This window comes from Buteo buteo, chromosome 12, assembly GCF_964188355.1.
Source record: "Buteo buteo chromosome 12, bButBut1.hap1.1, whole genome shotgun sequence".
Taxonomy (NCBI): Eukaryota; Metazoa; Chordata; class Aves; order Accipitriformes; family Accipitridae; genus Buteo; species Buteo buteo.
Genome location: NC_134182.1, coordinates 4,384,053 through 4,411,954, shown reverse-complemented (window position 1 = coordinate 4,411,954; position 27,902 = coordinate 4,384,053). Strand labels below are relative to the sequence as shown.

At 42.8% G+C, this 27,902-nt stretch overlaps 1 protein-coding gene across 1 annotated transcript; it reads left to right on the top strand.

Moving 5' to 3' along the window:
* The first annotated feature begins 84 nt into the window (after positions 1–84).
* Positions 85–27,902, top strand: STON1 (stonin 1). The gene is made up of 6 exons (XM_075042431.1): positions 85–134; positions 11,833–13,825; positions 23,050–23,252; positions 23,637–23,737; positions 23,843–23,922; positions 27,146–27,902. Exons 2-4 carry the CDS (start codon positions 11,881–11,883, stop codon positions 23,709–23,711), a joined length of 2,223 nt encoding a protein of 740 aa, XP_074898532.1. The 5' UTR covers positions 85–134; positions 11,833–11,880; the 3' UTR covers positions 23,712–23,737; positions 23,843–23,922; positions 27,146–27,902.

The following is a 27,902-nucleotide window of genomic DNA, read 5'->3' as shown; positions in this document are numbered from 1 at the left end:
GGGGGCGGCGGCGGGGCGGGGCGGCGGGGCGGGGCTAAGCCCCGCCCCGCCGCCCCGCCCCGCCGCCGCCCCCCCCCGCCCCGCCGGTGCCTCTCCCGGTGGCGGACGGTCCCCCCATGGCGGCACCGAGGCGGGTAAGGAGCGGAGCGGACGGTCGGGGGGGTCTGTCCCGGGACGGAGGGGTTGTTCCCGGGGAGGGGGTGAAGTTGGTGTCCCCCCACCCCGCGGGGCGCGGAGGGGGCTCCGTCAAAAGTGGAATTTTCCCGGTTGGTGGAGGCGCAGCACAAGTCCTGGCTTGAAACGGGCCGGTGGATGGGGCTGCTTTGTTTTGGTTGAAGAACAGGATTTAAAAAAAAAAAGAAAAAAAAAAAGAGGCTTCTTTTGCTTCTTTTTCTTCTCTTTTTCTTTTTTCCTTTCTTTTTCTTCTTTTTTCTTTTTTTCTTTTTTCTTTTTCTTCTTTCTTCTTTTTCTTCTTTCTTCTTTTCCTTCTTTCTTCTTTTTCTTCTTTCTTCTTTTTTCTTTTCTTCTTTTCCTTCTTTTTTCTTTTTTCTTTTCTTCTTTTTTCTTTTCTTCTTTTTTCTTTTTTCTTCCTTTTTCTTCTCATTCTTCTTTCTTTCTTTTTTCTTTCTTTTTTCTTTTTTCTTTTTCTTCTTTTTTCTTTTCTCTCTTTTTTGTTTTCTTTTTTCTTTTTTGCTCTTTTTCTTTTTTTCTTTTCCTGTTTTTTTCTTTTTCAACTTTCATTTTTTTCTTTTCCTTTTTCTTTATTTCCCCTTTTTCTTTTCTTTTTTCCTTTTCTTTTTTTTTTCCTTTTCTTTAAAGCAGAAGTGATGAAAAGGGGAAGGCTTTGTGTGGGGTACCCAGAGCTTTGAACCGCTGCGGAAATCAGTGGGGTTTGGGTGACGGGCATCCCACAGGATCAAGTTCCCATGACTTTTGCCTTGTTAGGGAGGAGACTGGGGCGATCGAGAAGGTTTTTTATGTAATACTTGAAATGAAACAAATTCCTGGAGCCTTTCTCATATTTTCTAGTGGTTCAGCTGATGATGCTAAACTATGTGTGTATGCTCCCGGTGTTTGAAATCGTTGCTGCAGAAATCTCTCCCGTACATACAGTGGGGTGTAGGGCTTTGGGAAAATAACCAGAGCGGATGCAGAAGGATGTGCCGCACGGGGCTGAAATGATTAGCCTGCACTTACCATATACACCCTTAGTGCAAACTCTAGAGATGGTATTTCAAGCATACTGTAGATGAGAAAGAATATAGCAAATTTTCACTTTCTGGCTTTAAATAAGTACTCGCTGAAGGGGGACTTTTTAGGAAGCTTTTTTTTTAAAGATGTAGGTGTTCTGATACTTGTGGCAAAGAAGAGCACTTCTGAAATGTGCTAGGAAAAATGCGAACTAAGGTATTTAATGGGAGCCCAGTGAAAGTTACGTTACAGAAGTCTACACTTACTTTCCCCAATGTTTTTTCTCTGAGGTGGAGCGCCCTAGAAACCCTCACTGATTTCTCTGCAAACAGGACTTAGCTTTCTTTGGGAGAGCAGTAATGACTGTCTGGGGAGGAGGGAGGAGGGAACAGAAGTTTTGGAGCCTGAGGCTCTTAAATATGAACTGTTCATTTTGCTGTTAACTCACTTTTCCCTATCTGGAGGCTGAGACTCTGCTACATCTGTAAGAGAAGAAGAAAAAAAGGTAGCTGAAGACAAAACCTTGCATTGCCTGGCTTGGTGGTGCCTGAAAATACACCCACCCCAAGAAAATTTTATGAAAAAAGATTAGCTGCTTTCTTGACTATATGTATGGGTAGCCACATAGAGAGGAGAACTTAGCACTGTACTCTGTAACTCGCTGTAGTTGAGCACAGAAGTAGTTTGTACAATGGTGAGGATGGCTGGAGTTGTAAATCACACCACTGGGCAGCTCTGCCTGAAGGCAGGTACGAGGTCCTTGTTTCGTGCTCAGATTCGGTTATCCTCTTTCTCCCCATCTGCTTCTGCACAGAGAAAGAAATGTTATTTTCTATCACTTTAAAAATTACTGGCATTTGTAAGCTGAATGGCCCAGCTTTTTGATATCGCTGCCCAAATCCAGATCTCTAAATAGCAAATTAATGTAAACTTCTAAGTTTTTCTGTGTGTGAATGTTAACTCCAGCAGAAGTACACCCAGTTACATGAATAGAGATGCACTGTCGTGGACAGTGTTTTACTCCATGTTTTGGTAAACAAGATTCCTCTGGTCCACCACTCCTTTTCTTGTGTTTTTGGTCAGTATAAATATGAGCTGAAGTCTTTTGCTTCAGGAAGCCAGACTACCCACACGTCTATCTTAAAAAACTTCTGGAGAGGAACCCAGATGAGGGTTTTTTGGGTGACTGCATTATGAATTATACTTCCTGACATGACTGTCATCAGTAGCTATTAAAAATACCTCTGTCCAAATAAACAAAGAAGAATTTAATTGTGACCCTCCTCCTCATTAGTGCTAGTATTCTTATAAGGCTTTAAGGCAGGGAGAAGGGGAGTGTCCTGCAGTTTAGGAGAGAGTTGATCTGTCAGAAAATATTCCTAATAGCTGTCAGGCAGTACTTTTTCAGTTTAGAAGAGCTCTGCAAACATTATGTCGTGTGTTAGTCTCCAGGAAGGTATTAGCGCTTGTTTCTTGGGCACTAAAGCATTACATAGTTTTAAATGTGGATAAAAAAAAACCACAACAGGAAAATGTATGATGTTGTTCAGTGAATATGCTAATTATAGTATTTCTATTAGCTTCCCTACTTTTTATTATTCACTGCTGAGATTAATGGCAAGAGTTTTTGAAGTGTATTTTTTTGTCGTGTATTCTTTGTGGCATTTCATCCATCGCTTCCCTTGGACACTGCAAACACTAGCACTAGCAGAGGACCAGGTTTAAATTTTTTTCTGACCGTGACCAGTTTAATATTTGATGTGATCCGTGTGCCAAAGCGTTCAGGCCTTTTTTTTTTTTTTTTTTTCTTCATCCACAGGGCTGCTTAATCCTATAAAAAAAGAAAAGGCTGTTGACTTTACAGAAGCAGGACAGCCACCCATAACTGCATTTCTGCTGCTTGGTAGCATATTATAAATCTTTGCCTCTGCTCAGGGGGAGGGGAGGGGAAAGGGAGGGGTTTGTGATGTTAAACTACTTGCCAGAGCCCTCTGCAGCGCTGCCGTGACCAGAGTACTTTTGTGGGATGTTTGTGCATTCCTAATAATAACATGTTTCCTAAACACAGTTAAAAATTGCTTCAGTAGGTGCAGTAATGTTCCATTAACTTAGTGACCTGCAGAAGCACTGTAAATAAAAATAGGTTCATTTTCCTGTCTCTTCCAGGCCAGAGCACTATGCTGAGGGTTTGGTGTTTTGTTTTGTTTTGTTCTGTTTTTTTTAATTAAAACAAATCCCAACCTTCTGTACAGTAAAGTGTCAGCTTGTGTCAATAAGCAGTTTACATGAGACTTTTCCGCAGCTGTCCATTGGCTCTCCGAAATCTGCCTACGGAGGGTAAGTTATGCAGTCACTATGGTGATGCTGAAGAGGAGCGCGATTCAGAGAGGATAAAGCAGGACTGGCTGAGTAAACTGAATGGGAGTGGGAACAGAAGCACCTTTCAGGGGTGCACCCACGCTGCTCCATGCAGCTCGACAGCCCAGCAACCTCAGCCTCTTCTCCCCCGTCCATCTTCTAATTGGGGGGGTTCGTCTGTAGGAAGAAGAAAGGGCCTGTGGAGAGGTGTGTTGGATACACGAGAGAAACGTGCGTATGCACGGTGAAGTGAATTAAAAATGATTTACATATCTTGTCTAACCAGATAATAGGAAGAAATTCAGTGCAACAGCATGGAGAAGTCAACGAAAAGCCAATCTCCAGCTACAAACCACTTAAGGATCACGGGCTTGCAACCAGCGCTTTCTAACATCAGAAAAAGTTTTTCCCAAGCCACAGCTACATGTAACTATTTTGTTTTGAGAAGATGCTATCACATCTCGCACACAAGTGATGTGTCTTAGAAGGCCCTGTGCTATCCAGGAAGGAAGGGAATAAAAACATGGAGTAGTTAATATTGATTTGATCATGCTTTTTATTATTTCTTCTAGGAAAAGAGAGTTTTCTTCTGTTAAAGATGTTCAGTGTAAAAGTATAACATTTTGTGGTTTAATTCGAGCTAGTGGTAATGCTCCTACTGCCTTTGATAGCAGATTGTGTCCTCCTGAGGTTTTTCCTGACCATCCCATTTGCCAGCAAAGGGGGCACGAGTGTGGGTGCCCCCCGTCCTGCCTTCTCAGTTACCAGCCTGGAGTCCAACGATGCCCACACACGTGTTACCAGGCATATGTTCCTTAGACCTGGCACAGTCAGTCTGTCACCTCCCGAGACAGGAATCCACCCTGTGAACAGGAAAATGCTGGAAATCTGAGCTGGGACTCTTTTCTGAGTGTCTTCCGAAGGAAGTGGCTGAGAAGTTAGAACTGATGGCCCTGAGAAAGATGCTTAGACTTGTGTTGTGTACTGGTGTTTGCCATTCTTGTGGTTCGACCTGATGATACACCAGAGATAAGTGCCTTTATTGCCACTTTTGTTACATTTAAAAAAAAAAATAACAGGTTACAAAGTGTACCTGTTTCTGGCTCTTTCTTATGCACCAGAATTATCCAGAGTTGGTGGTGTGTGATGCAAGATGTGATTGCATCTTCTTGAAACAACATAGTGATATGTAGCTATGCATTGGGAAATTCATTTTATTTTATTTTATTTTTAAGTTAGAAAGTGCTCGTTGCGAGCACTGTGATCCTTGAACATTTCGTAGCTGGAGATTGGCTTTTGATTGACTTCTCTGTGCTGTTGCATTCATTGATTCATGCGTTTTGTAATGTGTCTGCATACTGGTTAAGTCATGGCAAGCAGTGTTGGAATTGTTGCAAGTAACTTTATAGTTCCCTTCAGGTCAGCGAGGTGGTCTTTAGGGTAAAAGGACTCCTACTGTTTTTTGCAGCTCAGTGCTTGGCTGCATGCACTGATGGAGAAACTCTTGAGTGACTTGCAAGAGCAGCTTCAGGTCTCCGTTCCGGTATCTTTCCTAATGATACTTAAATTAGATTTCTACTTTAGTTTATTTCATTTAGTTTATTTATTTTTAGTTTATTCTATTTAGGTTTTTTTAGCCCATTCTGAAAGTTACGTTTGTGATAACAAATTCTGCAAAAAAGCCTCGAGAGGAATGGTGCTGCAGATCCCAGGTGACTGTGTTGCAGTGATTTATGAAAAGCTCTCTGTTCCTGTAGAAAGCATCTTTGGCATGTCCCCATAAACTCCTATGAGCACTTCCAGTAAAACATTGTTTCTAGGCTTTCCTGCCTTGATTTTTATTCCCAACTAAGAAAATACTGAAGGAGAAAGCTGGTCTGACTCACCCGTGGTGGTGTGACTGCTGGAGCAGGGCGAGGGGGGGTGTGGGAATCGGGGCTTACAGTATGTGGGGAGACTGGTTGCAGCCGATCGTGTTACACACAAGACCAATCATGCATGCTGTTTTGTTGTCTTTTTGAGGCAGCTTTGAAATGACTTCACATCTGAGTGTTAGGGAAGGTCTCCTAGAATGGATCTAGATATGAAAAGGAGTTTATTTACAGTGCACAGCAGCTGAGGTTTGGGTGATTATTTCCTGGCAAAAATGGGAATTGTTTTGAATAGCTATGCTAAATTTTCATATAAACTAGGAGGTCCTCACCATCTAACCTCCTGTTGTGAGCAAGAGGAAGAGCTACTTCTTTGGGGAGGACCCACTTCAACCACAGCTGAACAGGCTAGAACAGTTAGCAGAGGTGTGAATCTGGCAGCACTGCTGCTTTTCCTTCATTTTTCATTTGAGAGCTTCCCATAGGTTTTCTCTCCCGTGTGAATCTCGTATCTGCTTACAGCCTTTAAAGCATGAGATGTGACTGAGAGGCAGAGGAGCCGGCATTTCTTCGGGCCTCCTTTGTCCGGTGCCTCTGCGTAGCATCCCTCCCGACCGCTGGATGCTCTCCTGGCACACAGAGAGTGTCGCTGCTGTAGCTGTCAGTACTTGCTTTTGTGGTGGTGAGTCCCCCATGTCCCAATCCGGGTGATGCCGTCCTCGCTAGAGGCCGATTCAGCCTCTGTGATATCCTTTTCCCCAGCGAGGAAAGTAGGTATTATCTCCGCTTGGGAACATACTGTGACGTGTTGTGTTGATGCCCTTAAAAATGTTAATTTTTTCATGCTTGCACGTGCAAGCACCAACCGCCTTATTTGTAAACTCCCCTTTGACTCAAGGCAGAAACAAGGAATAGCGAGAGGCGTTTGCAAGAGTTACGCCTGCCTTTGCTCTGGGGACATGCGCACTGTCAAAAGCTGAAAGCTTTAATTCCTCAAGCTCTTGGGGCCAAGAGTAAGGAATTCCAAATTAAACAGATTAGCTGTGAGCTCCGAACTTCTCCCAGCTGTGCCTGTGCCCCAGAGAGCGAGCAATGTAAATATAAGTTCACATTACACTTTGAAGTCAGTGTATATTTTTGACTGTTACACCAGTTCCCTGTTTTCTAAGAGTAATGAGTAATGCAGTGGGAGACTTAATCCATGTATGTATCCCAAATACAAGCAAAAGCCAAGAAATTCCTATTTCCCGTCAGTAGTGCCTTTTGCTTATATTTATTTCAGGGGTATAGGTTGGAGAACTTTTTTGTGTGTGTGTGTCTAGGAGAGGTAGAGCAGAGTTAAATAAAAGTGCAGCCATATGTAGTCTCAAAATAAAATTTGAGGCAAATCAACATAAATCAAGCAGTATTTTACGTAGACTGTATGCTTCAGGTTTTTGCATAGTTAAGTAATAAACAAAACGGTGATACAAAGAATATGCTGTAAAATACAGAGATAAATCTGCCATATTTTACTAGGATATCACAAGGGCTTACAAACGTTTAGGGTATTTTGTATACCATATGTGCTTTATTGCTTAAACTGCCGAGAATTTCTACTTTCCTGTGAGACTATTACACTTTATGGCAAAACGCTTGAGGAATTGTCTACATATTTGTACAAGAAACGGTAACAACTCATATGGTATCGTTATGGGACAGCTTCACCACAGCGTGCACAGTATGCAGAGTTTTGCATTAAATTTCTATATAGCCTATGTGCAACGGACGACGTTGTTCCTGGAAATATAGTTGTCGTGTGGTAGTGTATGGGGTCTATAGTCGTTTTGGAAGGCTGGAAATACAACGACCAGGCGTTGTCCACAAACACAGTAGCTCGTGCGAAGAGCTCAGCTTATTTTGAAGGGATTATTTAACTGTTTTGTCACACTGTGTGTAGGGAAGTCTGCTTTTTTTGAGCTTGAAACAATTCACGAGGTTGATATTTGCCCAATAAGACCCCACCATGCAAGCGGCACGTGTAAGGTACATGCTCAGGTGTTGCAAAGAGAATTTATTTAGAGGATGTATAGCTGAACAGTTTTGAAGCCACAATGGCCTCTGGAGCTAGAGAGGCAATAAGGAATGTATTTATAAAATTATGCTTTTCTGTGTGTTTTGGAATGTCAGTACCATCTACTAAACATTGCATTTTCTTGCTTTGTGCTTTGCAGAAGGGAGGTGTTTCCCTGCCATTCCCCATTAGCTGACCCCATGCTCCTCCACTATGTGAAAAAAGGACCTTTGTGTTTAAATCCAGAGGGATGTGCTGGAGGGTTTTAACTGGTGCCAAACGTTAGGGAAGACCTTGGGAGTGAGATGCTCAGGGGGTTCAGTCGTGCACCGTGCTGGTGCAGATGCTGCTGCTTCCCTGCCACAGAGGCTGGATGGCAATTCAGCATCCTCAGGTAGGTGAGGACCAAGCCGTACCTGGATTAAAAGTACCAAAGTCAATACCTTGAATTACACCTTGGAGCGAGTAGGAAGGTGTTATTTCTGTTTTGCTGTAGGAAGTGGTAACGGTATCCCCCAGCAAGGCACAAAAGCTGAGCAGTATTTTTGCTGCAGATTTGATCTGGGATTTTTGAAGCAACAAAGGACCCAGTAATAGCTGCAGCCTATAAAATCTCCCAATAATAGGATAGGATTTCTCTTCCTTACATCCTCGAGGTATTAAAATGAAGAAATTAAGCCGCAACTACTGTTCATTAAGCGCTGAGGGACTGAGTTAATCTGATAAATGGGAAGATTGTTTTCAGGCAGGAGAGGATGAACGGAGATGAGTTGCAGCTTTTGGGTTCACTGGAATTGATGCATTTAGGATCAACTGTTATTTCAGCCAGCTTCTTTGTTTGCCATTTCAATATTCTAAAAATGGTATTTCCTGTCGCATATCTGAACGAGATACCACACATGCTTGTAATTTAAATGTTATGGGCCGCATAACATGTGGTAATGGAGATCAATGGCATCTTGTATCGTTTTCCTCTTACCCAAAACATTTGGGTTATGTTTACGTGGGTCCCATGGGAGCCTTCTGGAGGCAAAACACATCTATCCCGAAGCCTGAGTTTACTGCAATTTTGAGGAAGAACATCCTAATTCTTAAGAAGGAATTTGGAGCACTTTTTAGAACAAAAAAGAACTTGAGAGAAAGGATTACTTTATTGTGTTGTGTAGATGTAAAAGCATCAGAGAACAAGCTACGTAAAGTAGCATAAGGCTAATTTTTTTTTTTTTTAATACCAGATGAATGGTGCTGCCCATAACACACGAGAGGGTGCATTTCCTTTTATTAGCATGGCTTTATACAAACAGCTTTTAAAGATCCATTTGGATTTTTTTCTCCATTCCTAGTAGTCAGTTTTGGGGAACTGCTATCTATTTCAATGCTTACTTCTTGCATGTGTGTTTTTGTTAACATCAGTATCTTTTTTTTCTAAAACACATATCTGGAACAGTAATAAAAGGTGAAACCTACAGCCTCTGACAGGTACATTGAGGGTATTGTAACTGCAGATGAAAGCTCCATCTGTGAAAGCGGTTTTCTTCATAGACATTTATTGACTTAAGTTAAATATTTGGCAGGTGAATTTCAAACACCTTTATGTTTTGTAACAGGAAAAAAACCTGCCAAATAATCTGTAACATCACATTTTAGAAAGTGAATAGTAACAGACATTGGGGGAAAAAAAAAAATCAACATCTGGAAATAATGAAGGACGCTGAAAAACTTCATTTCTAACAGGAAAGGGAAACAGGCTGCAAAATGTGTTCTTTACTGTAAACAACATTTGTATTTACTTACAGTCCCATTTTATGTTTTCTTTTTCACTGGCGCATCTCGGTGTTTTGTGATTTGTCCCTTCAGCGTGGCTGCGGCCGTACCGAATCGCCGCGCCTCGTCCGGCTGCCGAACTGGCCGTCGTTTCCGCGGAGCTTCACGCCGTACCCCTGCGCCATCCCCAGAGCCCCTCCGGAGAGAAAGGCTTTCTCTCCCCTCGCTCAGTGTGGTTTTTTCTCTTGCTGGCGGTCGCTTATCTCTTCTAAATGCCGGAGGAGTTTTTAATGGCAGGCTTTGAGGCTGCTTCCTAATGCTCTCCATTTACCAGCGTGCCCCACGGTCCCGGCTGTTGCAGAAAAAAGACACGCTCCGAGTTAGCATCATGTAAGCTGTCGTTAACAAACGAGGCTTGCCGAGATGAAGCAAGGTCTGAAAACTTTGAAACTTCCCGATCTAGAAATAACCACTATATACTGCTGAAGGAGCAGTGCCGTCAACTGGAGGGCAGGGAGGAGTAGGGTGTGGAACGGGAGGAAAAAATGATGACCAAGTCAGTGAACAAATAGCTGTGATTTTTCTTTCCACTGCTACACTTTATTTTGATGAAGTGATTGTGTGGGTGAAGGGTACACTGGTAGTTGTGTGTGTCTGAGCTATGATAGGGATTTGTAACTTGTTTGCTCCTTCTCTCTCTCTCTCTGTGAGTGGAGAGGAGAGTGCTTATAAAATAACTAGCATAGTGCAAATATTTTTACTGAACAAAAAGGTCGAGAGTTCAAAAATTAATGAAGGACCAGAGTCCTTCTCCATTGCAAGCTCTTGTTTGCCTGGCTGCAGACTGAGTGGGCTGTGCCACAGTTTATGGTACTTTCTTAGCAGCTATAAACTGGCTGAAAAATAGTGGGGAAATGGTAAAAATAATGACTCGTAGCATAAGATTTCACTTGGCTGAACTTTGGCATCTCTAGAAACGAACTGTTCTCCAAATGCTACAGATAAAGAATGGCTTTTGTGGTTACGTGATTATATGCTGTAGCGCCCTGCAATTAATAAACAGCCTAACTATGGCTGTCTGTGCACGAAGGGGAATAGCTTTAAGTCATCGTTATCTAACCTTAATTGACAGAGTAACGTATGTGCAGGTGCTTTTTTCTGTATGAACTTTGCCTTGTGCTTTCAGGCAAACGCGAATATGTTCTGACATAACAAGAATAACTTTTTATCAAATGAACAATGTTTATGTGTGCCCTGTGGTGCTTCATTGTACTGGATTCCTCCTCAGTCATTAGCGATTTATTGCTCGCTTCTTCATCAGTCAGGAGCAGTGGGGAGGAAGAACTTTGGGGACGACATACCCTGCATAAGGATACAGTCAGCATTTACATTTCAGTGCGTGATTTAAAACCACGAAGGCAAGATTAATTATTTACTGGTTGCAGTCCTGCTCCGAGGACATCTAGCCGAGCCCTTTACCAAAGATACTTTTTTTGATGAAGTGTAGTTTATTAATTGCTTTAAAGACCTGTACTTTTCCCAGGCCGCCAGCCAATTCAGTGCTTAGCAGATGCATATGTTGTTACTTGGCCTTGACTTGTGTCTCACCACCATTTTATCTCCAGTGGATGCTTGTAGTCTACCCTTCAACAGGGATGTATCGCTCATCCTTAGGGCTAACTTTCTTGTTTATAAGTCTAATGCTTTTCCACCACTCCGCCTCAATGTGTCCAGTCTCTAAGAGCGTAAGTCAGGGTTGAAGGAACTGAAGTGAAGCGATTCCTGCCCAGGTCTGGAAGGCATCTGGGACCAGTCTACGCATGCTGCTCCTGGCAGGAGGCACTTCAGATAGCAGGATGGAGCGGGTGATGAGTGGCAGCCCAGTTCTGGTGGCCACAACCCGCTCCCCGCTGCCTCTGATCTGGGGATGCTCATGTAACCGCCCCATTGCCTCTGTCCATTGCAGGAGGAGAACATCTGCCTTGGAGGGACGTCAGGAACTGGCTGCTCATTGCGTGTTATCTTGGTGGGCTGCTTTTGCCCTGATGGCTGTGGTATGTGTACCTTTGCCACCAGCACTGAGTTGCTACAGCTTTTCAACAACAAAATCCTCTCTCACCCTCCTAATTTTGTTTTTGGAAACAGCTGCGCCAATCTTAGTAAAATGCCATTTTGTTTAATGGGGGGAAGGAGGGGAAACCTCACCTGGAGCAGATGCCTAGAATGGAAAATCTCTGTCCGTATTCCAAGCTACACGTAAGCCGTATAGTAGGAAGTGTTATTATGCAAGCGGTCCTGTACCGCTATGGGACTTTCTGCTCTCTCTGATCTGGAGGCTGCATACAACAGATGCTCTGAACAGCCCATAAAGCTTAGATCTCCCTTTGATCCCCAACCTGGGAGAGCAGTGGGGATTCATGGGCAGTTTATCTGTTTCTACGTGGCTATCTCAGATTATACATGTAAAACACAAAGTACGCTGGATTTGTGAATGGCATGCAAATTTTGAGCCTTGTGTGGTTTGAATTTTATAAGGGTTGGGTTCGTTTTGTCTTTCAAGAGAATTTATTTCTGCTCATGTCTGTTTCTTCATAGATGGTTTGTGGGTGATACGTGTGCAAGTGCCTCAAGTTTCTCCACAAGATGTGTTCCACAAATCCAGCAAACTGGGTCACCTTTGATGACGAGCCGCTCTTCCAGTCACCTCAGAAATCAGTTGATAATCAGAGTAGCTGTAAAGCAAATGGCCTTAAACTCAATCTGTCTAGTGTGCATGAGTCTTCAAGTAGGTCATCTTCTACAGGCAGCACTCCGCTCTCGTCTCCTGTAGTTGACTTCTACCTAAGTCCTGGCCCCCCCAGCAACTCTCCACTTACTACACCTACCAGAGACTACCCAGCAAGTCCATGCATCCCAAAGCCTGGGATTCACATCCTTTATCCCATCCCTGAATGGCCATCCAACGTTAACCTTCTTCCATCACCCGGGACTTGCTCATCCCTAACCTCGCAGAAACAGAGCAGCCTTCCTTTGAACACCTTGCCTAATGACCATCCCGTTAAGACTTCGGTCTCCAAATTGACAGAGGAAGGAAGCCCTAATCCGCCAGGAAGCTGCGAGGAGTTAGGAGAGTCGTCCTCAGCACCGGGGCGCTTCCCGTACTTCCAGAGCGACTGTGCTTTTTCCAGTCCTTTTTGGAAGGAAGGATGCTCCCTCAGCGCATCGCCAGCTCATGTTAGCACACACAGAAAGGACAAAACGCTCGACAGGAGCGCCTGTCATCCTAAAGACAAAGAAACTTGCCATGATCAGAAAAGCCTTAACCAGGGCTCCTTCAGCTACATCTGTGAGCGGCTTGAACACCTGCAAGCTGATAGCTCCGACGCTGCGGGAAGCCCCCCCGTCTCCAGCGCTCACGCGTGGCACAAGCTCTCCCCCGCTGTCCCACGGAGCCTCTTCAGGAGCCGAAAAGTGGATGGGTGGCCATTCATGCTGAGGATTCCTGAAAAGAAGAACATGATGTCGTCTCGGCAATGGGGCCCTATTTACCTTAGCGTCCTAGCCGGAGGTGTATTGCAGATGTATTATGAAAAAGGCCTGGAGAAACCTTTCAAGGAATTCCAGCTGCAGCTACACTGTAAGCTGTCCGAACCCAAATTAGAGAGCTATAATGTCTCAGGAAAAATCCATACTGTGAAGATTGAGTGCGTGTCTTACACAGAGAAAAGGAGGTATCATCCCAAAGTAGAAGTGATCCATGAGCCGGAGGTTGAGCAGATGTTGAAGCTGGGCACCACAGATTATAACGACTTCACCGATTTCCTCGTAACGGTCGAGGAAGAGCTTATGAAACTTCCTACTGTTTCTAGACAAAAGAGGAATTATGAAGAGCAAGAAATGACTCTGGAAATAGTGGATAACTTTTGGGGGAAAGTCACTAAGGCAGAAGGAAAACTCGTAGAAAGTGCCGTCATCACGCACATTTACTGCTTGTGTTTTGTGAACGGAAGCGCCGACTGCTTTCTAACCCTGAATGACCTGGAGCTCCAGAAGAGAGACGAGCGTTACTTCGAGAAGGAGGAGGAGAAGAAATGGATTGATATTCTTGATTGCCATTTCCATAACTGCGTCAAAGCGCAGGAATTCGAGCAATCGCGAATTATTAAGTTTACGCCCCCCGATGCCTGTAGGCTGGAACTGATGCGTTTCATGACACGGTATAATGGGCAAGACCTTCCCTTTTCCGTGAAGGCTGCGGTAGTGGTTCAGGGGGCATACGTTGAACTTCAGGCTTTTATAAACATGTCTTCAACTGCTCTGATCCCAACGCGTTTACCCTATGTGAAATACTGTGAAAATGTTATGATACGCTTTCCTGTTCCCACGCAGTGGGTCAAAGCACTTTGGACCATGAACCTCCAAAGGCAGAAGTCCCTAAAAGCAAAAATGAATAGGAGAGCATGCCTTGGCGCTTTACACGAGGTTGAATCTGATCCCGTGATACAAGTCTCGGTTGGAACAGCAAAATACGAGAGTGCCTACCGGGCTGTTGTGTGGAAGATAGACAGGCTTCCAGATAAAAACTCAAGTAAATAATTTGTGCTATAAAATGATGGGCTTGGGTGCACTGTTTTATGCTTGTGTACCTCCATCAGCTTCCGTAGTTTGGGTCTTTATCTGTGCGGTGGTATTGGTAAAAGCTGGAGTAACCTTTTAGGAAAAAGGGAATATAGCCTTTTTTTTTTTTTTTTTTTTAAAGGACATTTTCCTAATTTATTCGATGGAGGCAGGTGTATTATTGTCAGTAATTATAAGTGTGCAATATCATGGAAGTGGATCTCAGCATTCTGAGTAAACCTCAAGTCTGTAGTAAGAAAGAGGGAAGGGTTTATGCTTCACATATACCAGCTGAGCAATGGTGGGATGGGAAGAAAATGCTGGTAGGTAAAATGATTTGCCCACCCAATATCACAGAGTTAATAGAAAAGGTGGTATTGTAACTGTTGGGTCTTGGCTTTCTAGCATCATTTAAGAAACGGTAGGTATGATACATCACTAGAAGGTACTGTGGTCACACTTGCTGTAGGAAGTTGACTGTGCTTTTGCAAAGGCTAATATCCATTACCTCTTTTATGGGTTTGTGCATTACGATTGTACGTTCATGGCAATAACTGCACTGACAAAAAATGCCTCCCACTTTATTCCCATTTCTCTCTGATGGTGGTACCTCACTAAAAACTTGCAGCAATAAAACCAGCTAAGTTTATAGTTGTGCGCATGGAAGTTGTTAATTTCCCACTAAGTAAAATAGTTAATTTACCTTAATCTAATGGAGAAAATATGACTTTTTGGGGAAGGAAAATACAAACATATGGGTTTAAAATTCCAGTTTTTAGTCACATTACCAGATTAATAGCCCTATATAGTATTTTTCTAAAGGCATAAAAATTCTTGAGGCATACAGTGTTCTGCTTCAAGTTCTGTAGAGTGAAGGCATTTGATCCTTTGCTTGGATATGCATTATGTGTATTTGAGGCTTTGGGAATCTGTGTAAGACAAGGGCATCTGTTAAAGCATTTTGCCTAAAATATCTCTAAAATCTGTACTTTTGAGAAGGGGATAAGTGTGTAGAATTAACAAATGGATTGGCCTAGTCTCGTAGTATCCTAACTATCTGGACTAACTACCTCTTTAAAATGTCCAGAAAAGATTTAATCTTAAGTCCTGGTTTCAGGTATGCTAGTACTAAGTTGACATATCCATTCCCAGGTTCTGACAGCTAGATGTGTGTGCAGGTGAGAGTTAACATTCAGGACTATTAAAAAAGAAGAAAAAAAAAAAAGTAAAAGCAAAAAAATTCCTGAGGATTTTTTTTGCTCATTTTTAACTAATTGTAAGTTATATTTGAGCTGACCTGTTGTTTAGGTAATTATGACTTTATTTTGTTTTTTTTTTTTTTTACGGTTTGATATTTGATATTTTAATTGTGATTGATATTTCAGTTGCAGAAGTAACAGATCGACAGAAAAACTGGGGCAGGAGCAAATGAAAAGGGAATATTATCCTGAGCTTATATATGAACTGGATTGCTTTTGGTATTAAAACTGCATTTGAAAGCATCCTACGTCAACTTGCTAATGTGGCAGTTGTGAGAGTATGAATTACTGCACGGCTACTGGCAGACGAGAGCTAGTATTTTTCCTAATGATGCTGCATGGAAATACTGGTCCCTTTTGTGTGCAGACTGGGTCTTGCTTAGGCGATGAGGTCTCTCAAACCTTGAGCAGTTGTGCCTTTCAATTCCTACTGATGCGCACCGCGGGGGGAACAGCACAAACGCAACTGTGGTCAGATTCGGAAACGACGTCGCGTTAACGCCATCTCTGTTTTTTCCCTTCTTTTCCTTTGGAAAAAGCTCTGGTCGGCTTGGACGTGTGGCTAATGCCATATAGTTCCTCCCGAATTGGCTGAGCCCTCCCTTTTACACGCTGCTTGTTCCTCGGGTATCTCACACTCTGCTCGGAGAGGATGCCGGTGGCTGCCAAGCGATGGGCAGCGGGAGAGCAGAGGAGCCGCAGCATCGGCAGACGGGCTGACACAAGGCAGGGAGCCCAGCCAGAATTAATGGGGGGGGAAGAAAGGACAGAGAGAGGCAAGATAAGGGGAGGCAGTAAGGGAAGGGTTGAGGAGACTGGAAAATGGACTGGGAGGGCAGAGGAGTTGATGGAGAGATGGAGGAGGACTAGTAGGCAGAAGAAAATTCTTCAGGTCTTCAAAATCTGTAGATATGGGTGTCTTGTACTCCAGGCTTCAAGGATTTGCACCGTCCTGCTGTGACCCATGTGTTTTCCCAAGGCTTATGGGACTGACTGTCTGGGTAGCTTTTAATATTCTTTGCTATTTAACATGAGTTTGCTTCTGCAAAATCAAGTCAGCAATTTAGTCAGGCAATTTTAAAGAAGATTATAAGTCTTCCAAAGTCTTTAATTCCCTGCAGTTCATTTACCTTAAGATTTGATGTGCACAATTAACTTCAGTTTTATATTATTTGAAAGTAAGAACTGTTTTTTGTGGCATTCTACAGCTTTACATTATTTTCTACCAGTAGCTTAAACTTTTGACATTTGAATAATTCCTCTGGCTGAGATCTGCAAAATCATTTGTATCCTTGCAGTGTGTATGCATTTGAAAAAACATTTTGGTAGTAATACTGCCCAGTCAAATTTTAAACCTCTCTATCAAGTTTTCTGCATGCAGTTAAAAGTTTAAAAATAGAGTTGTCCCAAGGCGTGCCAAAAATCTGGAGGCAGTCAAACTAATAGAGATATGTAAACTTTCATAATACGTTTACTGCAGGGAGAAAAATATGCCGAGGCTTTTGCTTTCAAAAAGCTTTTGTCCAAGCCTTCTTAAAAAGAAAGGTCGCCTACAGTTATATTGTGACTCTGTTTACAGACATCAAAATATGTTAGTGTCCACTGGATTCTACTAAAGTGCTTCCTTGGAAGAGTGCTGGCCAAGCGAAGTCGATGTGAGCTGCGATATACCCCAGATTTTTAAAAGCTGCCTATGCTTATTCAGATATATAAATGGAGAGTTTGGAGCCAGAGTGTTAGCATTACTTAAAGAAAGAAAAAAAGTTAAAAAGCCATAGACTTCAAAGGGTTGATCCAATGAAATTTCTGCAAATTGAGTCTATATTTGTGAAATTGGAGCATTGTATAAGGAAATGTAGAACATGTTAGGATTTCAGGACAGTACTGGGGCCAGTCTTTGCACTGGAGAAGCTGTATGCACTTGTGTCACCCAGGGAGCTGGAGAGAGACTAGACTTTGAAACGCTGTGTTTTAATCCCTTGCTGTGTAAGTTTGTGCCCTGTGGTATTTCCTGCTAGGACACCTCCATCCTTGGGCAGCTGTGTAAAGCAACAGTTCTTCAGCTGATTATTTCTCCTTTTCTTCATCGTGGAGCCACACTGAGGAAGCAATGATTAAGCAACACAGAGAAATGGAGCCAGGGGAGCTTGTGGCTGCTTGGCAGCCTTTTAGCATCTGAGCAGGGGCTCCGGTGTGGGAGGTAATGTGGTTACCAGCAACCTTCAGCTGCTGCTTTTCTTATTTTCTAAACTGCCTAGGTGGAAATTCCAAGCCATGACTTTGTCAGGTGGGCTCCATCCCTGCCCAGCCACCTCCTTCTGGCACCAGCACCATTGCAAACTGCTCCTTGGTGGCGGTACCTTCTCACTCCCCTATTTCCTATGCATTTCTCCTGGAAGGTTGGATAAATGCGCCCATTTAGACATAGCTGCAGGAGTTGTTAACTTCTAACAATCCTAATGGAAATCTGTTCTTAGTAATTGTTGATGTTTTCATGTTGAAAATAAGACTTTTAGAACTGGACCTATTTTGGCAAAAATAGAATGACTACTACTAAAATACTAAAAACTAAAATAACCATCACATTTTTTTTTGGCCTAAATTGCTTGGCTTCACGAGTCTTTCTCAGATCAAGGTTGCCTGAACACTACTCATACAGGTGAATAAGGGCTACATAGTGTGAGTAGATGCAGCAAAGTTAGATGTTTAATTGTTTGTGAAGTGCTATATGAATGCTAAATGGCAATTTGAATCTAGTTTCATAGTTTTACTGATCTTTGTTTGTTTGTTTTGGCTTTCTTGTTGTTATTCTTCAGAGGAAGAGAGCAAGAATTTGGAACATTTTTAGGAACTAAGAGCCAGATTTTCAGATGTAAACCAGGAGAGACTTAGATCTCTCAATTCACAAAAGTCTTAACAAGTTGCCTAGACACGTAAACCACAGGGTTTCTGTCTCCTAAGTTAGCTAGTAAAAGCTCAGTTATCTCCCCAAATTATCCGGTTGCTTTTCATCAGTCTAGATGGTCATGTCTCCACGATGTCTGATGGGCCACATTTTGGATGGCTGGGCTTGCATCTGAATATCTTGTCTTAGCTTGGTGTACAAACTTACACTGTGTCTAGTCCACATCACTTGTCTTTCCACACCACTACCTTTTCTCTGTTTCTGGCCAACATCTTGCTTTTCCAGCATTACAGTTTCTTTTGCAAAAGAATCTTTTTTGTACATGCAGGCTCTTTTTCTTCTTCTAACTCCAGTGTAATACAAGGCCTGGGAAGCAATAGTTTCATGGAGCAGAGATGACAAGGACTGGCCAGTTTTAGGTGAAAACTAAGGCAATGCTCACAGTCCTCCAAAGTGTTGGTCGATCACTTTTTTGTCTGACAGCTGATGGGAAGAAGTTGCTCCATGCTCCTAGCACAGCCCAGCGGTGGGCAGAAGAACTTCTCCGCAAGTGAAGTGGTGAGTACCTCCTTCTGACATTGACGTTGGTACAGGAGATGGATGGACTGGGGGGAACCCTGTGTTTTGGGAGTAGGCAAAAAGGTCCAGTGGAGGCTGCTCCAGAGGACCCAGGGCAGTAGCCTTACCCAGATTCCAAAACCGCCGTCTCTGCCTTTGCAGGTTGCCACCCAGGGGAAAGAAAGGACCCCAGAATTCACTGGATCCCGACACTGAGACTACCTCATGGGAGTGGGTTAGCTGGAATATACGCCTAGGGATTTTTTTTTAAGGACTCTGTGGTGCTGAATCACAACTGTGCCATGTCTAACAGAGCAGCCTTTAGCAGCAGACCATGAGAAACGTCCCATTTATGCCTGGGCTCAAGTGGACATCTATCATCCAACATTTACCATCAGATACCTGCCCAGGAAAATTCCAAGCAGTGGTTATTTCTGGATTCCCTTTCTCAGAAGACAAAATAATTTTCCAGACAATTCCCATTGCTACTTGTTTCTTCATAGGCCTCCCTCCCACAACAAGAAGATGCTGAATTTGATCTCCAAAAGCCCTTAGATCTACACCATTTTCCTACTACCACAAATGGACTCCAAGCAAGATGTTACTGCTCTTCAACAAACCCTTTCTCCTCAGATCCTTGGTCAACCATAGCCCCAGAGGCAGAGAGTGCTGCTTTCCTGACCAAGGCATGATGTGCCATCTTAGTGTTGCAATCCCTGCTATTTTCTTCAGGACACTTCACTTGTGGATGATGTTGTGCAGTCTGCACATCCCAACCCAGCTAACAGCACAAAGACCAAGGTCAAGTAAGTGTGTTGCCAAGCTGTATCCTGGCACCACCACGGAAGAGTGGAGCAGGTCCTGGGAGCCAAGAGGAGCACAGCTCAGTTGGGTTGTGGTGCCACAGATGGGGATGACATCTCACCGTTTGGCTCTGGAATGGGGTCCTTCTTATGGCCTCCTTCACCGCTGGTGCTGCTGTCACTACAGCTGTTGCTGGGACGGTGGCAGATTCAAGGATGGAGAATCCCACCTCAACAGGGGCTCATTCCACCATGTCCAGGCAGTCTGGAAGAGGGACTGTGGACCAAGGGAGTGTTAGTGCAGGAGAAATGGGCTTGGACACAGCAAGAGATGACCAGCAGCAGATCGTGGACAAGGCCCATATCACAGAGGCATACAGATCCGCCTGTCCCTGTGTACATGAGTGATGAAGCACCATCTCCTCCTCACGCTCGTTTAGTGCACCAACTTCATTCTCAAGGGGTTGGCAGGTGGCCGTAACTCTTGTTTCTGACGTTGTTCCCTCCTCTATTTCAGTAATAAAGTCCCTAATGCTATCGTTTTACCTGTCTCTGTGTATTGTCTTACTGTCCTAAGACTTTAGCCACACGCTGCGTGCCCCTGGCATTGCACTCCTTTACCTACGACCTTTGTGGGCTTGCAAACTGGGTTTCTTTGTGCTTTAGTGCCTTGAAGGACCCTGTCCTCTAGTGTGCTCAGAGGCATGAGTAATGTCTCGCACACACCGGGAGCACTGATTTAGCACAAATCACAGTCAGTACCTCCTGCTCCACCCCCATACCAGCCTTGCCGTATAGCTGCGTGGGTGACTGAGCCCGATTCATGTGCAAGTGAACTGAGCGGTAGGTTATTACATAAAAAGGAGGTGACAGTGCTGCTTCTTTTGCTCACGGGCCATGGTTTGGGTGGTGGCTGTCATTTTTTAAGTGCGTGGGCTTGTAAAGTGTTGTGCCTTGACTGGTGCGCCAGGTGGGTTGTAAAGTCTGCAAGGAGGGGTGAAGTTTTTCCATTCGATCTCTCCAGCCTGTCCTGCTCGGTTTGGTTTCTCTCCCTCTGCGCTGGCTTTGGTGATGGCCATTGCTGGGCACCTGCTTCTCGCCAGTCACCTTAAAGCTGCTATTGTACTGGACATATTTAGGGGAGCTTCATTCCCAAAACTCAGGACCTACACATTTTTTGTTGCAGTGATCCCCTACCAGTCCCTTTTATGGATATGCCCTTGCATTTATGAGTGCAAGTTGTATTACCTCTTCCTACAATTTCTGTAACCAGTTCATTATGAACATGTATTAGAGCCGTGCTTTGGTAGAAAGAAGTAGCTGGTGCCATGTGGGGAGCAGTTGCTGGCTCTCCATTGTGATACACGTTTCTTTAAAGATGCCTGGGACACTTCACGGCCAGTGTTTGATACTCTTCCATGGTGCAGGATTCTAGCTGGTGTGTATATAGCACTATTTTCTGAAATCCAGTTCAGGTTTTCTTTGAACATTACAAGTAGTTATGTAAAGAAGCAGCATTTAGGACAAGGCTTGAATGTGATGTACTGCTGGAAGCAAGCCTGCAGGGGATGCTTGTAAATCAGCCAGGTACAGAGTCCAGGTGGTGAAGGATTGCAGTTGTCCAGTGACATGCCCCTTGTCCGAAGTGAGGGCTGTAAATGCTGCTGTGTTTCTGTGTGCGTGCCTTTGGGGTCAACCAAACAGGGAGAGGAACACTTTTGCAGTCAGCAAACAGCTTTTTAAGCTACTGATTATTGTTGTTGTTATTAAACGTGGAAAAAAGAAGCGGGGAGAAAAAGAGTTGGAGACCTCCCCACCTGAAGTTCAGGGGCTGATAATCCAGAGGATGCTTCCTATTCCTTTCTCCCCTTCCCTCACCTTTTCTTCCAGGCAGTCAAGTTTTAACTGTGCTGTTGAGTGTAACAGCAAGGAAGAGGGAGGGAATTATTCATTATACTAATTATATAATTAGTCAAAAGGAAAACAAAATGTTAAGTATTTCAGTGAGCATGATTAAGACAAGGATGAATTTCATGCTCTTTAAACCTTGATTTTTGGGGACCCATTGACTTTATGCCGGACTTGGAATGAAATCTGGAGGACAGTTTATTGAATTAGACTTTGCTCTGGTGAAGTCAGAGACACGTGTGACAGAACTCTGCCCATCAAACTGCTCAGACGTAAATTACCTCCTATAACCAGAACTGGCTCGGGCAGGCTGTGGGGCAGGTTGCAGGGAAAACCTGCAGCACAGACCAGAGGATGCACCCAGCCCAAGGCTCCCAGGAGCAAAGGAGGTGTCGCTTTTTTCGTTCATTTTTGCCTTACGAAATGCCCGTGAGCCTGTGGATGTGGAGTGTTATAGCGATTTTTCCCACGGGATGGATAAAGCTCAGTGTATGTTAACTCCATCTTCAGTATTTCCTTCATTCTGATACAAAATTGATTCCTGCCACAGGAGGAAGCCAGTGCATAAAGAATGGGATATTTGCCTGAACTTCGGGATGCCGTTCAGTGTAATGGATGAGAACCAAATATATGCTGTCAGGCTTGCCTTTGACAAAATACAGCCAATCCTCTCTCTGCTTTTTTTTCTGCCTGCAGCCAAATGGTAGTTAGTTGTTTATGCTGATGCTTAAAATCCTGGAGAGGATGAGAAATGCAGAATTACTACTTTTTGCCCTGAAGAATTTGTAGAGGCAGCTGCAATATAAAGGATTCTTTTCATTATCTATTATATTATATTCTATTATATTGCTTTCATGCACATAGTGAGCCTGCTGACCTCGGATTCTTTGGAAAGCAGGCTGTTCACCCTGGTGTTCCTGTGTGCCAGGAGAAGGAGAAATGCTTTCCCTTACCATTGCCATATATAAGGAACGCTAAAGCAAGTGATCCCTAGGATCTAAGGCTGGTTTAAAGTGATTTAGAATATGCTGCCCTACTTGGGCAGTCCTTCATGACTCTGCTTTATAACATGACAGTTACTTTAGCAATACTTTTGTCTGGAAGAAATGGGGTATGTTCTTTTCCCAATAACAAACCAAGCTAGCAAGGCAGTCCAGGTAGCCCTTATCCTGGCAGCTGGGATATATCTTGTTTGAGCAGCACCCTGAGCTGCACCTTTATCTTCCTGCCATAGACATACTGTAATAAATGATGTTACACAAGATAGCTGTAGTACTTGAAATAAATGTGCCAGTAAAATTCCTACAGCGGAGTGCACTGGAAAGGGTGGTTGTTGGACACAGGGCAGCATCGCTGCCCTGGCTAAGCTGGGGCCTTCCAGTTTTTATTTTTCTACAAGAAGTGTATTTTTAAGGGAAAACTGAGATTCTTGCCTAACAGTCTGAATTTAGCAACCAACCCCTACGTTTGTAATACTCTTATGTCAATCAGAAGCTGGAAGGATCTGGTAAATCTTGTGTAAATTAATTTGTAAAACTGCAATGATTGTGAAAAGTGTGCTGAAGCAGACAAAAAATTAGTAAGAGGCCACCTTATGCCCAAGTAGGAAAAGATTATAGATAGAAAAATCTTATACCATAACAGCTTTGCTTTAATAAAAGATAGAGCTGTGCTCTCTTGCTAGCAGATTAACCTTGCAGTGTAAACAGAGAAAAGATAATTAACTGATGGTGTGTTATGTTTTTTTTTTTTCTTTTCCAAGGTTCAGATCATCCACACAGCCTGTCTTACAAACTGGAACTCGGATCAGACCAGGAAATACCTTCTGACTGGTATCCATTTGCTACTGTCCAGTTTGTTGTCCATGATACCTGTGCCTCAGGAACAGAAGTCAAGTCACTGGGCATAGAGAGCGATCTGCAACCCCAGAAACACATAGTCCAGAAAGCTTTTTACAATTGCCAGGTATTTTCAGGGCTATGTTTTCAGTGTTTTCCTCCTCTTCTCCCTCCCCACTCCCCCATACAGTATTTGCAAAGCAGATGTGCTTTGTATTCTAAACATATCTTACATGTATTTGTGATAATGACTTTGAGCAAAAGAATCATTAAAAAATAATTCCTTGTCTGATCAAAGATGATGCTGAAAAACAGAACTGCTAATGCAGCGTTGTTTTTCCTCAGTTGAGCTATTTTTGGGAGTAGTGGTTTTGAAATCTGTTGGGTCTGGAAATGTTTTGATTCTGTGTCAAAGCTTTTATTCATGCTGTTGTTGTAGTTCACACTTTCAAGGCCCAATTATTTGCTAATTCTACCTGGTTTTTTTTGTTTATTTGCTTTCTAACTACAGGTTGAAATTGAAAAGAAGTGGATTAGGCTTGATGGAGAAGATCCAGATAAGGCTGGCAACTGCCTAATGCAGTAAAAGAGGACAGGAGGCACCGTCATAGGGTATTAGTAGGAATCAATTTACATAGGAAATTCTATTGTTAGAAGAAGCGCAGTGACCTAGTTTAGGATAAACATGGTCATTGATTTTTGTTCTTTTTTTTTTAGTGCTCTTGGGTTTGGTGCCACAAATCAGTACTCGTTTGACTGGCCTGCGTTCAAGAAAACTTCCTGTCATGGGAATACTGGTATGAGTAAGGTCTCCTTGTAAAGAGTTGCAGGATGTGAGCACTTAATTGACTGATTGTAATATATTATTTTCCTGTTGTGTATCTATAACTTGGGAATGATCTCATACTCCATATTGAAACCTAATGGTTCTACTCAAAGAGTTCATGTCACTTGGACATATAATATTCAGCAATAAAAACTGCCAGAGTGCTTATGTGCAGACCAGCATCTGTGTAAGATCCAGCAGGACCTTTTTTTAATGGTGTTTGAAAAGTGAAGTCCCTCATGTTTCTGCTCCCCTTGATATATGTGAACAGAACAAGTCGTAATATTATTCTCGACAAGAGCCTCAATTAATGAGGTGGAAACTGGGTGATTTCATTGGTAAAATGGGAAAAGTTCCTCTGCAATAATATTCTTCATTTTTCTGTGGCTGCGAGTGTTTCCCCCCCAGCACTTTATAAGTTCACTCAAAGTAATCTCTTGGGCAAAAAAAACATATGGCAGATGTGATTGAAATTTCTGTGCCAGCATTAGACAAATCTTTTTCACTACTGCAGCAAGTGAGACAAGGGGTGGATCCTCAGCAAGCATAAATCAGTCCAGGCCCATTTCATTTGATGAAGCTGTGAGAATTTACACCAGTGGAGGATTTCCCCCACAAACTGAAGAAAGGGCTGGTTGCTGCTGTTTGCTCTAGGTCTCCTTTAGGATGCAAATTCCAGATGTTGGTTTGGAAACTGCAGGAGCTGTTGCTTTGAGTAACTTTTAAGACAGTCTTTCCATGCATGGGAAGGGAGATGGTTTCATGCTACTGACTCTAAAGGCATTTTCTGTGGGGAAACAATGCAGGAATGGACAATTGCAAGGGAAGTGAAGCTGTGATGCTTCAGCAGGCAGCTTGAGCTATTAATCCTGTATCAATGTGTTAAGTGTATTTTAAACAAACTATTGGCATAGGGAAAGGTTTTAATGCTTCCCCTCAGCCATTATCCCCTTTGTCATTTTCTGTGGCTGTAATTCCAGGTCTGAAAAAGTCTGAGAAATTAAAAAAATGGTCCTGATACTTTTTTTTTTTCCCCTGCAGTTTTCCTAAAATTATTCTCACTTCAAATTGAAATTAGTGGAGAACAAAAATATAGTAATGCACTAAGTCTCACTTTATATTTTGTCACAGCTTGTAACTGTTTATATGAACACTGTGTAAAAATACAGATAAATGTTATTCCCCCAAAGTAGAAATATGTGGGATATGCACTGAGAAAATTACCAGTCTGAGCAAACAGAAGGCCATAATATGAACCTAGTTCATCACAATAAACTTTTCCCCCCATTTAGAAGCTGAGAATGAAATGGGTAATAGATTCCATAGTAAGTCCTGAGGGCAGGTTCTTTATGGGTATTGCATTGCCAAAGCCCCAAATAGACTATTATGGTATTTTGGCTTCTCTAGATATCCCTTTTTATTAGCAGATTATATTATTATAAATCTAAGCAAGCATTTGAATGTAGTAGTGATCCAAATACGTCTCAGCTGTTGCATCCTCCATCAGTGTTTTGACTTGAGAAGCCATTAGGACCTTCAAGTTGTTTGGTTTGTTTTGTTTGTATTTAATTTTGGTTTATATACTTCTCAGCTGAACTAAGGGGCACAGCGTGCGCTAGGGCAAAGTGTTTACGCTTAGCATCACAGCAGTGCTCTACAGCTTGCTGAAGTCCATGGTTATACTAGACCCACAATATCTATTAACCTCTTTGCTTGGTAAGGTAGAGGAAGCAAAATATGTGTTGCAGATACCTGCACTAACCTTTGTCTGAGGCTGACTTGTTTTGATTGGCATTAATACAGCTAATTCAGTAAATCTGTTAGCAGTGGTTATTGTCCACGCCTGCCTTGCCCAGCTGGCCCGTATTTTTCTGTTTTTAAGAAGGAGGGACAGCCAGGCTGTTCTGGAACTCTTCCACCGCAGGATCCCCATTTGCAACACTCATCTCCTGAGCATTCGGTACCTGGTGGTGGTACGAGTCGTGCAGAAGCAACGGCTGCTTTTCTTCTGTCAGGTGTCTGCTGTATCTCGGGATGTATTTAAGAAGCCCATGTAGTGTTGACCCCTCAAGATATAAGCTATTGTCTTGAATGGCCTAAGTGATGAACAGCCACATTACAAGTCATCTTTCCAGCTAGTGTGTCTGTATTATATCTGGTATGGTGCAAATGATCATTCAGCCTTACTGAACTCATTAACATAAAAGGGTCAAGCTACAGCTTTATATTGCAGACTCTTGGATTTCCATCCGAGGCCTGCAAGACTTGCTATTAACTTTAATCGGAATTGGATCAGGATCACAGGGAATTAATTCCACAGAAATATTGCCACACTGAAAGAAAGTTACCCTGTTTAATGCATGGTTTTCAGTTTAAACCTGACAATTAGTGCAGCCTAAGGCTGAGTAATTACCCTGTACAGTCTCAAACTGATGTTTGTATGCCTTGCTGTCAGAATATTTAAAAACAGGCTATAGTTTAGTGAAAGAAAGTTTGGGTTGTCTAACTCCCCCCCCCCCCCCCCCCCCCCCCATCAAATTCTAGCCTCCTGTTCTATTGCAACATGCCAAAGCAGAAGCACTCTGGCTTCCCCTTTCTTCTGCATTGTCTGACGTCCTTGAGTATAACCTACTGAACAAATATTCTCAATATTTAAGACCTTTTGCTAACATTTTCTACGAGCGCTACAGCAGGTGACAGTGAGTAAACATACTGGCTTTGATTCTTTAGAAATCTGGGCTATAAGTAGTCTAACTGCAATTTTGGGAGGGGAACGGAGATGAGGACCAGTTGCTTTAAGCTGTTGTGATGCTCAGTGTCCAGCTAGCGGAAGGACTGGAGTTTTAAATAACCCATGAGGTACATTGGCATCGTGCGAGCAACCAGGTTTCACATGTATCTGATCTCTGCTTCCCACAGCTAGCACCTGCAGTCACTGAAATGCTTCCAACTGTTTGGGTCACTTAAGATGCTGACACTTCGTTAACATTTACTACAGGGCAGTATTTAGGTAGTATCTGTGTTTCCTTCACAAAGGACCAGCAGGGTTTGGGATATTTTATAATTTAAACTGAAATAAATGAGAACAGCTATTTTTATAGTGTGTTTGCCTTATTTACAAAGTGTTGTATTTGCTGAAACCAACAAACTTTATCTTTGCATTCATCTTTCTCATACTAATTGTATTACTGTAGGTAAATGGTACTTGATGTGATTTTGGATTCAAACACCCATTGAACTCAATGGAAGTCTTTTAACTGACAAAATGGGATCTGCATCAAAGTCTCTAAGAATAAACGAGAGGCAAAAAAAAAACCAAAAAGGAATGAATAGTGGTAATGGGCAGAAAAAAACCACTATAGAAGATTCTTGATGCTAGCAAGTAAGCAACCTGCAATGCTTGCTTATTCCAACCAGAAAAGAGCACAAAAGAGAGGAAAAGAGGTGTTACTGGGTGTCAAAGCTGAAGCTTTGCAGCGATTGGGAACAATGCTCTGGCTGCCCCTGTGTAGCAGCTCTCGAGAAATGAGGATGATGGTGCACTCCATTGAACATGATGCCAAGCCTCTGTCATCCTTACGCTCCTTGCTTTTTTTCCCCAGATTCCGTATTAATTGTTCAAAAGTACTTTACATCTGAAAACGTGTTTTCACATGTTGCTTTTAGTTGCATTTATTTTACTTGATGGACTTCTTAGCTGCAGTATTGGTACCCACACCTCTATTTTACATTTATTTGTCTTTTTGTTGACTAAACACAGTGACTAACTGCTGCTGTTAGTAGTTCTTAGCTATAATTTTGATAACTCTGAAGCAGTGCTGTTATTTTTAATGGAAAATATAATTTTGTTTGGTTCTTTCATCAGTATAAGTATAAACAGATCATGCTGATAATCTTGTAATAACATTTTGTAGATTGCATATTGATTAAAAAAATAAAGTTGTATTTCAA

What these genes read in the sequence shown, in the direction of transcription:
- STON1 (XM_075042431.1), top strand. Translation starts at nt 11,881, where the DNA reads ATGTGTTCCACAAATCCAGCAAACTGGGTCACCTTTGATGACGAGCCG. An exon ending in GCTTCCAGATAAAAACTCAA is followed by an intron (nt 13,826 to 23,049) that starts GTAAATAATTTG and finishes TTCTTTTCCAAG; the next exon opens with GTTCAGATCATCCACACAGC. An exon ending in AAGCTTTTTACAATTGCCAG is followed by an intron (nt 23,253 to 23,636) that starts GTATTTTCAGGG and finishes TTCTAACTACAG; the next exon opens with GTTGAAATTGAAAAGAAGTG.